The following is a 12,817-nucleotide window of genomic DNA, read 5'->3' on the forward strand; positions in this document are numbered from 1 at the left end:
AAAAGGCATGCTCTAGCCAAATACAATACGCTGTCCCTGCCAAATCTGTCCTTGAGTGTCATGTCAGTTTTATCCCCAAACTCTCAGGGGTTTTAGGAGCAGCTAAAACAAGCTGAGTTCCACACTATTGCCCCCTCTGGTCCCGTCTCCTCTGGCACCTGTATATTCTTGGAGATCCCCCTCACCGCAAGCCTTCCCGTGTCGAGTGGACACCCCGTCTTTGCATGCTGCTGCCAACACGACCTGCTCCTGTCGCCAAATAAGCATCTCCTTCACAGGCCACTGCTCCGTGGCAGCTGCCACCCCCGCTCTTCTCCACAAACACCCGCACCCGCTTGCTTTTCTCCACAAACACCCGAACCCGCTTGCTTTTCTCGAAACCCTTTAGGGGAGGCCGGGCTGGAATCCCCTCGGAGCGCACGTCCTCGCAAGGGGACATTTCCGACACCTCGCCGCCGAGAGAGCGGGTTTCCCCCGGGCCGTCCCCTGGGCTGCGGCGGCGGCCGGCGCTGGGACCGCCGGCATGTCCCCGCCGCCAGGGCTGGGCGCACCGGGCGCTGTGGGGCGGTCGCGCCTCCCGTGGAAATCCCGGAGCCTCCAGCTCCGCCTCTACGCGTGTCCGTGGGCTGGGGCCGGGCGGGGGAGCAGCCCCGGCCGCCGCCGCCGCCCCGCCCCGCCATGCCGCAGCCGTAGGCAGCCCGCGGCCGCTCCTAGCCCTCGGCCTCCGCGGCCTCCGGGCGGCGGCAGCGGCGGGCCCGGCCCGGCCCTGCCCGATGGGCAGCCTGCTGAGCGGGGTCAGCTTCAAGGAGCCCACCACGGTGGAGGACTGCGACTCCACCTGGGAGACCGACTCGGAGCCTGAAGCGGCGGCGGAGCCCGGCGGGGAGCCGCGGCGGCAGGAGGGGGTGTGCACTGCCGCGGGAGGCGGGGAAGAGCCGGCCCAGCCGCCCGCCGCAGACTGCCGGCCCCAGGAGCCCCCGCCGCCCCCGTCCCCGCCGCCGGAGGAAGGGGAGCGGGCAGAGGCGGACGCCAACAGCCCCGAGCAGGTACCGCCAGCGCCGGGCGCGACCCCGCCTCGCCTCGCCCTGCCCGGCGGGCCCCGAGGCCGGACCGCGGCGGGCCGGGGAAGGCCGGGCGTGGGGCGGCACTTGCAGCCGGTGTCTCTGCCCTGCGGAGCCGGGCCGGGCCAGGCGAGCCTGCCTCCGCTCCCCGGAGCCCAGCCGAGCCCCTCGGGCTGGGGCAGCCCCGCTGCCTGCCGCCCTCCCCGCTTTGCGGGCCGCGGCAGGGGGACCTTCCCGGGCGTGAGGAGCGGGTTGTGGTCAGCCGGCGCTGCAGATAAGTAGAAACGAGCCGGTTTCTCTCCCTCCCCCCGCCCCCCATCATTACGGTAACCTGCTCTCGGCAGAAAATCGAGGCCTTGGAGCCGTTGTCAGCCCCGCTGCTGCTGCTGCTGTTTCGCGGGGGGGTTCTGTTTTAAATTAAACCCGGTCTTGAACTTGGCCTCGTAATTAAATGGGTTAAAAAAAATAAATAGGTATCTGCGTGTCGGGTGGTGCGTGGCAAGGGGTTTGTGACTCCTCGGCGGGTCCGAGGTGAGGAATTGTCAGAGCAAGTTTCTGTCTTTTTAAGAGCCTTTGAAAATGCCGACCCTAAAGAAATAAAGGGTTGCTTTGCCAGTAATTTTGTTGGAGTTAGAATTGAATATAGGGTGGACCAGCTGGGTCTTATTTTTTGCAGCCTGTTAGATGTATTACGTTTACTTTTGCTTCAAAAACCGTGCAAAATTAAATAAGCGTAAGCATTTTTCTCTTTTCTGCTTGATACATGGCGATAGTAATGCCTGGTAACCGAGTGTCAAGGGGTGTTGCTTTTTCGAGGGAGCACGCTTTGGCTGTAGGTACGGTCAAAGCTGGTCTTGCAAAAGGAAGAATGAAAACAGATGCTTGTTTGTTATTAATGTGCCACTGATAAGCAATGGACTGGGTAATGATAAAGGCAAATGTCCAGTGCAGTCACAGGGAACTTCCCCTTTTAGGCTTGACTTTAATCTATTACATGTGTTTCGCAAGGAGTGGAATGAATTTATTTATTTTTTTTTTCTCATTTGGCCTTTGGTTTTAGTGTAGAGACTCATTTTATGAGACTGAAGAATACAAAGGTCTTTGCTGCAGTATGGTCATAAAGAAATCACAACGAAAATAAAGTTGTTGGTAACAAGTTGAAGTCTCTGTACACTAAAGCTTCATTTTCTGTCGTTCCTCAATGCGTGCAGCTTTTTCAAGTGTTCTCTGAAGTCAGTGGGATTATTTCCATTGACCTTGATGGGCTCTGGTTGTTTCAGGTCACAGCTTCTAAACAGCTGGGGGCCAGTACAAGTTCTCATACATAGGTATTTTCTCTAAGCAGGTTTCTGTTTTGGTGTTTAGTGGTGCTTATTACTAGGCTTTAAATTTAAGTTCTGAGAAACAAATAGTAGAAAATGGTTCAAGAAGGTGTTACGACTGCAATTTAGCTTGTCCATGACTGCTCATTTTCTTCCCCCAGATGCAATGATAGCAATTAAGTCAATGTACACATGACAAATAGTCCTTGCAAATAGTATGATTTCCTATTCAAAATTAGTAGTGTCTCTGCATTTTCATGTTCAGTTACTTCTTTCATCTTGTCCTAGCACTTGCTAGATTACTTTGAAGTCTTGCATTTGGAAATGACAATCAACCTGTTGATTTAAATCAAATTCAGTCTCGTTGGAAGGATATTTCATAGTCTTGCTTTTGTATTTTATTTTACTTTTTAATTTAGGTTTAAGGTGTGTGGTGTTAAGTATTCAGCAGGGAGATTTTCAGCATTTGACCAAACAGTAGGCAAATACATGCACTGCTGTATGCTTACAGTGCTGAAATCCATCATGAAAAATAATTATTTTAATATTACACAAATTCACTATTTGGTGTGTTTGTGTATGGTTGTTATCTACTTTCTAACTGTTTCAGAGTGGTGATGGAACTGAGCTGACAGCCAAGCCAAAGAGAAGCTTCTACGCAGCAAGAGATTTATACAAGTACCGACACCAGTATCCAGTAAGAATACTTTATGGTTTAAAATTGCCTTTTTAGTAGAAGAGAGCACACAACCCAAGCGTTCCTAAAACCTTTATGGTGCCTAATAAATATGAGAAATGAGAAGACTCAAAAAGCTGATGCAGAGGCCCAACATCTGTCAGTGGGAGAGGAATGGAATTAGTGCAGTGTCTTTTCATCCTGGGTGTACATGCAAACACATGAGGTGTTGTCATGGTTTAACCCCAGCCAACAACGAGGACCATGCAGCTGCTCGCTCACTCCCCCTTCCTCCCCAGAAGGGTAGGGAAAAGAGGGAGAAAAGGAAGGGAAAGACAAAAAAACCCCAAACTTGTGGGTTGAGATGAAGACAGTTTAGTGGAACAGTAATGGAAAAGGAAAATAATAATAATGGTAAAAGAATGTACGAGACGTGCATCACTCACCACTTGGTGAATTGGTTGCCCAGCATGACCGAAGCAGAGATTGCGGATCCCTGCTCCTCAGCCCACCCCCATTTATATATGGGCATGATGTCTATGGTATAGAATATTCCATCGGCCATTCCATTGTTCTGTCTAGGCTCCTTCTCAGCTTCTATGGGAAACTGAAAAAAGTCCTTGAATGGTATAAACATTGCCTAGCAACAACTAAAACAATATGCATTATTGACATTGTTTTCATACCGAATCTAAAACATAGCATCACTAGAAAGAAAACTTAACTCTATCCCAGCTGAAACCAGGACAGATGTGTAAGTCTGGGAACAGCGGGAGGAGCTGAAGAAGGCTTGTGCTTTGAACACTGAAGATGGCAGCTAATAGAGTTTGGGCTTGTTATTATTTGCGTCTTGGAAGTTCCTTGAGACCGAAGTCAAGGTGCTGCTAGTCTTGCTGCTCTGACCTCTGCCTCAGTAGGAGAAGGTACTAACGATAAGGAACTTGCAGATCCTTAAACTGAATCTTTAAGCACATGGGTAATTCTAAGGAATTCCCAGTTTTCGTAAACTTCTGAAATTTTTTTGTCCTTAAATTATTCAGAGAGCACCGTATCACTTCCTGGATAGTCTTGATAGGTTTTTGTAGACTAATAATGTCCCGTTTCCTTTCTTTCAGCAGAACTTTAAAGATCTTCGATATCAAAATGACTTGTGTAATCTCCGCTTTTACAAAAATAAAATCCCTTTTAAACCTGATGGTGAGTAGTCTGTGGCAATAATAGTGATAACCAAAGAATGCTCACTAATAATAGTAACAAAGTGAAACTGTAGCCATAATTGCGGTGCTGACAAATTAAAGGTGTTTAGTTATATACTGTGCGACTTGAACCTCCCATGTTGGACTAACATGTTGATAACATGGGAGCAGGTTATGCTTAAACCAGAGTTCGCTTTCGCTCCAGGGTGGTGGTGCTTTTCTCATGCGTTTTCAGCACGATGTGATACAGGGTGTTGTTTTTACAAGTGGCACTGCCTCTTATTAAACAAAGATAAAGTTGCTCCACTGTGCTGCACAAACTCTTGCTGCCTGACTAGGAGTGGCAGGGATATGGGTGTTATCCCTAGTGCTGTGTAAGGGAAAAAGAATGTGTTGTAACCACCTCGTGTGATTATTATAATAACAATAATGAAATCATTTCTCAAAGTCCCTAATGGTTCTGGTAGAGGAGCAGGAACCTCTTATGCAAGGCTCTGCACAAATACAAGATGAGCTGAGCAAGGACAGACCCTGCTCTGAGAGTTTGCAAGCAAAGTATGAGAGACAAGAGAGTAGCAGACAGATGGGGAAGCAGAAGGAGGCAAATAAACCAGTCTTGGTTAGAATGGTAGACAGGAATCTTGGCACATGAGAGCTTAGGCACTGGCACAAAAAATTTTGCAGGCCAAAAATAAGCTTTTGAGAGTTTTGAAAGAATGATGAGGAGGTTACTTTGAAGGTATTTGCGGAAAGATCCCCTCAGCGTGAGAGCAGCTTGAGAGGAAGCACCAAAGTGCACATTGGAGTACAGAAGTGAGATGTGGAGCCTGCCATGGAGGCAGGATCCTGTCGGAGGCAGGATCAGTCTCATAGGAACAAATGGGTTCTGATAAGGTAGGAAGGGACAGGTCACTAAAGGCTTTGGAAGTGAAGGCGGATAGTTTTTGTCTGATGTTACAGAAAAGGGCTTCACAATGGAAGAATGCAAAAGTGGAAAAAAAAAAAGGCAATATAAAAAAAGCTGCAGTCTAGAAACACGATCTTACCAGCAGCATTCAAGGTAGATACAAGTGTGACAAGAGGGCACTTCTCAAGGTCAGGAAAAAGGATGTTGAGATGCAAAATGACAAAGTTCTGATAGGAAGCTGGATGGGAGGAAATGTTATATAGAAGGACATAAACTTGTACGTGCAAGAAGGCTGAATGTGAGAGTTGTTTATAGGCAAGATAGTAATAATATCCTTAGCAAGTGAGAAAACAAGTCAGGTTATGTGAAAGAAAGATACGACCATTGTTTTAATCATCTTGAACTTTATCTTGAGATGCTGAAGACTGTGTTTTTAGCTTGACTGGAAGAAGAGTTAGATCTGTGAATTACCAGTACAGAGGTAGCAAATTCAGGAGACGTTACACAGAGAACAGATACAGAAAGAAAGAGAAGGGCACTGAGGTCTGTGTGAACCTGAGGACCACCTGAAACTGAAAGCCAGAATAGGTTGGGGGAGGAAGGGGAAGGATCCTTTAAGGTGTAAAATGAAGGAGCAGTTCAAGACGGTTAGCCACAAGAAGAGATAGTCATGAAAACCAGAGGAGGGCTTCCCTCCTAAAATATGTAAAGAATAAAATTTCTCCTAATATTTTTGGAGCAGACCACAGTTGGTAGTGTCAAAGGTGGCTGATAGGCCACGGAGGCGGAAGTGTTGATGGGTGTGAGCTCTGGTTATGTAGAAGTTTTTATTGAGAATGGGAAAGAGCAGCCACCACCGTGACCTAAGTCTGTAGATCTGTGAGAGTGTTCAGAGGGAGTCAAAGCTCCCACCTTAGGGACTGGATACTGGGGAATGTTATTAAAAAGACATTTCTAGCGCAATACTAGTTCTGAAGTTTAATTCCATGACCTACAGATTTAGCTTGTGGTTCTGACTCAGAGCCGGCCTGTCTATCTTTCTGCCCTGGAATTGAGCAGCAAGTTTTCCAGTATTTGGAATGTAGGTCGGATACAGTGCGGTGGTGGCAGGAGGTCCTCTTTGCAGGGTCCTTTTCCAACCTTGTCTGCACTGGAAACCCCACGTTCTTAGCAGCCTCTTTGACTGGCTGCTTTCTCCATTTCTTGAAGAAAAGTACGAAATGAGTTCTCCTTTGTCATTGAGACCCCAGTGGAAATTTTCACTGGGGGGAAGAAGAGAGGTCTCAAATGTATAATAGGAGACTATCTACACCCAAGGCTCTGGTCACTCCTGTGCTACTTGACTTTGGGAGACACTGTGTGGCAGTGGTAAAACCGTTGTTGGTTTCAGAGTAGAAACAGGCTAACATTGATTGTTCATTCATGGAAAGAGACTGTACAGGGTTTGGAACAAAGAACATCCTTTTGTGTACTTTGCGTATTTGTGCAGTGCCTGGAAAAGTGCCCTCGCCCATCACTGAATTGCCTGAATGCTGTCTCAGTGCGAAGAATGATTAATTTTCTTTTACATGTACTTCGTCCTCTTTTTCTATCACTGTGTCTTTCCAAGAGGAACTGACTGAAGTCCACAACTGTTTTGAGGCCACTGAAAGCTGAAATTCTTATTTGTTGAGAAAGGCCTGAGAACCCCAGGTCAAACTCATAGCAATAGCAGCAGGACTCTTGGCCACAGCTAATTGCGAAAGATTTCCCAATTGTAATGTTATTTGCAGCTGGAGAGATTCCTGGAATGGGAGATTTCTTAGAGAGTTGAGGCTTTGTTCTACTAAGATTATATATGTATACATGCAGAGTTTTGTCATCTTAAAGCGAGGACAGGTGATTCACGATGCAATATTTTATGTGAATGGTTTGCTAATTACCAGTCAGTGTGGTAAAGGGATCTAGGACATGAGAACTTTTGAGGAAGTATATTTTACAGAGGTTATTGTCACATACCCTCTGCTGGTAAGGAACTTGGTATAAGCCACTTGTTTTGTTTATATTGAAATTTGATAAATCTGTAATTAAGTTTTAGTACCTAAATTAATTTTACATCAAAATGAATTTATTATGGCTGTAATAGACCTTATTTCACATCCTATGTGCAAGGGAATTCAAGTATTTATTCTATCACTATGTTAACATGGCATGTACTTTATGTGTATGGATGCTGGTTTTGGTGGCTACCTAACAGTTTTCAAATTATTTTTATGCAGGGGTTTATATTGAAGAAGTCCTAAATAAATGGAAAGGAGACTATGAAAAACTGGAACATAACCACACTTACATACAGTGGTTGGTCACTTATTACCTATTCCTGTTTCAAAACATTATTTTGATTAAGTGTTCATATACTGTGAGCCATAATGTGCTTTTTCTTTTAACAGGCTTTTCCCACTGAGGGAACAAGGTCTGAACTTCTATGCTAAAGAATTAACTACATATGAAATTGAGGTAACACAAATTGAGCTCAATACAAACCATGACATTGATTTTGATACATAGCTACTTTTTGTTATGTAGAGTTGTTTTATACAATGCAGAAGTACTCGCTCTAGTGCCACTTAGAATTTTGGATGTATTCTTTGTTTATTAGGAATTCAAGAAAACAAAAGAAGCAATTAGAAGGTTCCTTTTGGCTTACAAAATGATGTTGGAGTTTTTTGGAATAAAACTAATTGATAAAACTGGAAACGTAGCACGAGCTGCTAACTGGCAAGAAAGATTTCAACATTTGAATGAGTAAGTAATGACATGCACTCCACTCTCTGGAATTGCCACAAAATCTCTTTAGCCTTTTGTTTTCTAGAGAAAGGGAAGATACATTTTCCAAAGATTGCCAGGAAAAAGAAAAAGAAATAGTCAGTGCCTGGTTTGTGCCTGTATGTGTGTGTTTCTCCTTCCCCCTTTTTTTGGTTGTGCTTCTCGCCTGTTACCAGTCTAACTGACATCATTGAATTCCCTGAAAGTACAACTTCAGATGGTGCTGAAGAAGATCACAGTTCCAAATTAGATTGTTTGTCATGCTGCTGAGTGCATTTTCACCTGATCCCAAAGTGCTGCTTCTCACTTGGAAAGAGAGAGTGGCTTATCTTTGTATTCACATTTCTTTTTGAGAAAAATCAAATTCTCCACACCTGTATGGAAGCTAAATAGTAAAATTTCACTACATCCTCAAAACATGAAATATTATGTATTTAATACTTTTTAATTGCAGTGCTTAACTGGAGAGGTTTAGACACTCATTAAGTCAAACTGTAGCCCAACTTTCAGCAAATTGCATCTATTGCTTTTTGTCAGCATTGTGTAGAGCGTAAGTTTGCACTGAATTTTGTCCCATGTGGATTAATTGTATCAAAATCTCTTTTCAAATCTTATGATCGCTTTTGTAATACCTCTGATCTTAGAGGTGAAGATTGTTTTCTTGCAGTATTTTGTTCTCCTGTCCAAATGGAAGCTTGTAGATATAATTGCTGATGGATAATTGTGGGTGAATAATGGGAATAATTTGTTATTAATTTTACTTAAATATTCTATGAGCCAGTATGGGTGTGGGCTCAGACTCAGGCCACAGATAAAACAGGGTTTCAGGAAGCCCAAATGTTATGCACTGCACACTTTTACACTGTAATTCCTATATTCTCACCAGTCAGGAGTTAACACAGTTCTAAGTCAGGAATTGCGACTCTTTTTACCTACCTTTAGCCATGTAAAATTTGGGCATTTAAATTTTACTGTTTACTTAGGTGTACTTTATGAGGGAAAGAGCTCTTCACAAGCACTTCCAGAAGACAGTTCGTTCCATTTATCTTAGACGCTTCTTACGACCGTGGGACTTGCTCTCCAGAGGTGCCTGTTTTTTTTCCCGGCACCGAGTGTATCAGAAGCGTAGGTAGCGAGTCTAGACTGGAGACCCAGCTTTTAAATAGCTAAAGTGAAGTTTCATGAATCCTGTTCTGTATCTGTATTACTGCAATACACCACAAAACCCCATATTTTATAAAGTTGACTGGGTTTTCTCCTCAGAAAGAATACATACAACAGAAGGAATGAAAATCAGTATACACTTTGATTTTTATTTATTTTTCAGCCTGTTGCCTCAGTGCATTTTACACACACTAATTTTCACTCACAACATCCTAGCAAAGGAGGTGCTAACAAGCTTTAGCAGCTGTGAGAAATGAAAGTACAGGAAGCCTGAAGTACACACCTGGAGTGATAAAAAGGAGTGAGGAGTTGCAGTTCCAGTTCTGTATCTGTAAGGTGGTTTTTGTTTCTGATTCAATGGAATTTTTTCACCCTTTTCTTCTAAAGGTCTCAGCACAACTACTTGAGAATCACTCGAATTCTGAAAAGTCTTGGTGAGCTTGGATATGAGAGTTTCAAATCTCCCCTGGTAAAATTTATTCTCCATGAAGCTCTCGTGGAAGATACCATTCCCAACATTAAGCAAAGTGCTCTAGAATATTTTGTGTATACTATTAGAGACCGAAGAGAAAGGAGGAAACTCCTGAGATTTGCCCAGCAACATTATATGCCCTCAGAGCATTTTATCTGGGGACCCCCAAGAAAACAGAAGTCAGATGGAAGCAAAACAAATAAAAAGCCAGCATCTCCAATTTCTATTCACAATAGTTTTACTTCTAAGCATAAGAAACCAAAAGAGCCTAAGAATACATCGGCAATCGGAAGCTCAGCTGGTAAAACAACTGAAGAAAGGAAGGTAGAACTCGCAAAAAATGGGGAAGAACATGACGAGGATGAACAAGAAATGAACTGTGATGCTGTTAGGCAGAACAGCAGCGAAAAGCACAGTGATGCTGATACCGGTCAGCTTTCAAAATCAGAAGAAATTCATGATACTTCAGATGGAAAGGACGACGCCTCTCATGCCAAAAACGGTGGTGAAAACCTGATCCATGACTGTGGAAATCACCCCGGCACTATAGAGAAAGATCCGTGTGACACTGAGAATTCTTCAAATAACGCGTCGGCAGATCTACAAGATAACCTTGATAAGGATACGCTTTCAGGGGGGACCACCACAAAAAACAAGGATGAGCTCAGATCATGAGTCTGAGGTTAATGATCATTATGTTTCGTATGGAATGAAGCAAATTATTCATTGTTCCTTCATTTTGGTTGAAATTTCCATCTAGTGTAATATAAAATGTTCATGAGACTATGCTTGTTGCAAATGCATCAGATCAGGCTTCTGTTAGGTTAATGAATTTTATTTTTTTCAACCTCAGTTTATCAGCAGTCAGCCAGGTGTGGCTCTTTAAAACAATCATGTATATTCAAAGCGAAGACATTTATTATCTTTTCCAGACAGATTGCGTAGAAAAGCTTATCTATTTTTTTGCCATTAAATTCATCCAGTATTTTTTTCTTAAAAAAAAAAAAAAAAAGCATAACTTACTAGAAAGCCTTGGAACATCAGAATTTTTAAGTTTCTTTTAATATGCTTTAAGTGTTGATCTCCTTTTATGAAATGACTAGAAATTATTTTAAGAGCACAGTTTTTTCCCTAGTGGGTATATTTTTTAGGAACTCTGTTCATGTTTAACGGCGGTATTTGCACAGCATCTTTTACCTTAGATTAGCATCCTTGGTGGAGACACACAGTAACATACCAAAATGTCCTATGCAGCTGGGTATCCTTGTACATTGAATAAAAGTTTGACTTACAATGAAACTGTATCGACAGCTTTTGGGTACAAGGGAAGTTGCACTTTAGGCTCCTTTTAGTCCCTGTTAAGTTCTCCCTTCTCTTGCCTCATTTGTTACTACTACTAATTTGTGGGGAGGGATCTCTTTGATGACTCAGATGTGGTCTCAGTGTGAAAACTCTCTGCTGATCAGCTGTAATAAAACAATTCCCCCAGCTGGGTTCAGCTCCTGGAAAGCCTCTGGACAGCTGAAAAGCAGCGTCTTCACCACAAAGCACTGCTTAGTCATCAAAGCCATCAGAGAAAATGTCACCAGGCACGTCCAGCCGGATCTTAGCTGAACTTGGGTGTTTGTTGGGCAGTTTTGGGTGAAGTCTGCACAATGCTGGGTGCCCTGTTGCTGGTCTGGGAGAGGAAGGCTGTCCTGATGCTTCCTTCCAGCTGTCCATTTCCTCTCTTTGCTCTCTATCAGAGGTCTTTCACAATTTAATGCTATTTTGCTCATGGGCTGAAACCTGGGGCAGGCCAGTCTGCCGGCTTAGCTGGAACCCAGCAGGTAGGAATTTCCCAAATAAGATCTTTCCCAGCTTTCTTCACTGAAGGACTGTCTGCTTTTCCTGAATAGCCTGCTCTGCCTTCATGCCATTCGGTCAAACAAGATAGTACTCAGCAAGTTAATTGTGTAGAATATGAATTAAAAAATAATGCAGGTAGAACTCACACTTTCTATGGTCCTAAAATAGTCTAAAACTTCTGTATGTATTTTCTATTTAAAAGTGTATATATTATCCACTGCCTTTAATGTATTTTTGATGAAATGTTACAAGACAAGTGACTGACTGCAGTTTGAGTGTCAGAGTGCTACAGGACTTCATTCAAGTCTTATAACTCAAAATGACAAAGTCTTCAGGGGTTTCAGAGCATAGACAACATGTCTTCTATGTTTCTGTTTCATTAATTCCCATCCTCGTAGTGCATCTTCCGTTGCTTTCGCCAGGTAGCGCTCTTTCTTGGGATTGAATAGAGTGGTAGTTAGAGATCTTAGTACCCGTGGACCAAAGATTAGGCTCTTTCCATCCTAAAGAGGCAGGGAAGAAGGAATATGTATTCCTCCTCCTCCCGTGTTGACTTGTAAGGAAAGGAGCATATGTACATGGATTTTTTTAAGGGTAACCCAGATTGGTCAAGGAGGTATTAAGTCTGTCTGAGCAGAAGAGCCCCAGAGAACTCCTCCCGCAGCCCCCGCCTCTTTCAAGCGGGAAAGATGCTGAGGAGCCTTTTATGATGCCCTGGATTTGAACTAGGATCCCCTTGTCTGTGTTTGCCTCTCACCTTCAGAGCAGCAGGGGACAGGAAACCCTGAGATGAAATTGGTCCGTGTAGGTAAGGACTCTGACCCCACGTGTATGCACAGGGAAGACAACTTTACGTACTGCCTGTGACTTTTGAAATCTTGAGTGCCTCACCGTGCCAACTTAATAGTGTTGTTTTTACATAGTTATTTCTTGAATGGCATAGGGAAAATTTATACCCTGTGTATGAGGAATATAACTATAAGGTAGGTAAATTGTACAGAGCCTTCGATTTATGGACTTTAGTATTAAGGTTAAACACTTCAAAAAAAAAAAAGCATAGTGTTCAATTGACATAAGGGATGCTGGGGGTGTTATTATATTTATACTGTAATTTGATTGAACATCAGCGACCTCAGGAGATCTTTATCTACTGAACAAAAAAAAAAGGGAAATCTTGCTGTAATTTTAAACCAGAAAGCTCTTGGGATGTCCAAAAGATTTTTCTGCAGTACGGTATTCTACTGTGACACAGCTTTCACCTATACCTGCTTGCTGGTTCTCCACTTTTAATTAAGTACTTAATGTACTTTTAATCTGGCAGGGTTGTCTGCATTAAGGGCCCAGTGTTATCTGAAAATATAGTCAA

The 12,817-nt window shown here is 43.5% G+C and overlaps 1 protein-coding gene across 2 annotated transcripts; it reads left to right on the plus strand.

The window, feature by feature from the left end:
* Positions 1 to 510: 510 nt before the first annotated feature.
* OGFRL1 (opioid growth factor receptor like 1) lies at positions 511 to 12,493 on the plus strand. 2 transcript variants are annotated; one of them, XM_074581434.1, is made up of 7 exons: positions 511 to 1,046; positions 2,994 to 3,080; positions 4,175 to 4,256; positions 7,421 to 7,499; positions 7,592 to 7,658; positions 7,801 to 7,946; positions 9,519 to 12,493. In XM_074581434.1, the coding sequence occupies exons 1-7, from the start codon at positions 774 to 776 to the stop codon at positions 10,276 to 10,278; spliced, it is 1,494 nt and encodes a 497-aa protein (XP_074437535.1). In that variant the 5' UTR covers positions 511 to 773; the 3' UTR covers positions 10,279 to 12,493. The 2 variants fall into 2 exon arrangements, with proteins under 2 accessions (XP_074437535.1, XP_074437534.1); XM_074581433.1 differs by having other exon boundaries at positions 640 to 1,046; positions 4,178 to 4,256.
* Positions 12,494 to 12,817: the final 324 nt, after the last annotated feature.

This window comes from Larus michahellis, chromosome 3 (genome assembly GCF_964199755.1).
Source record: "Larus michahellis chromosome 3, bLarMic1.1, whole genome shotgun sequence".
Taxonomy (NCBI): Eukaryota; Metazoa; Chordata; class Aves; order Charadriiformes; family Laridae; genus Larus; species Larus michahellis.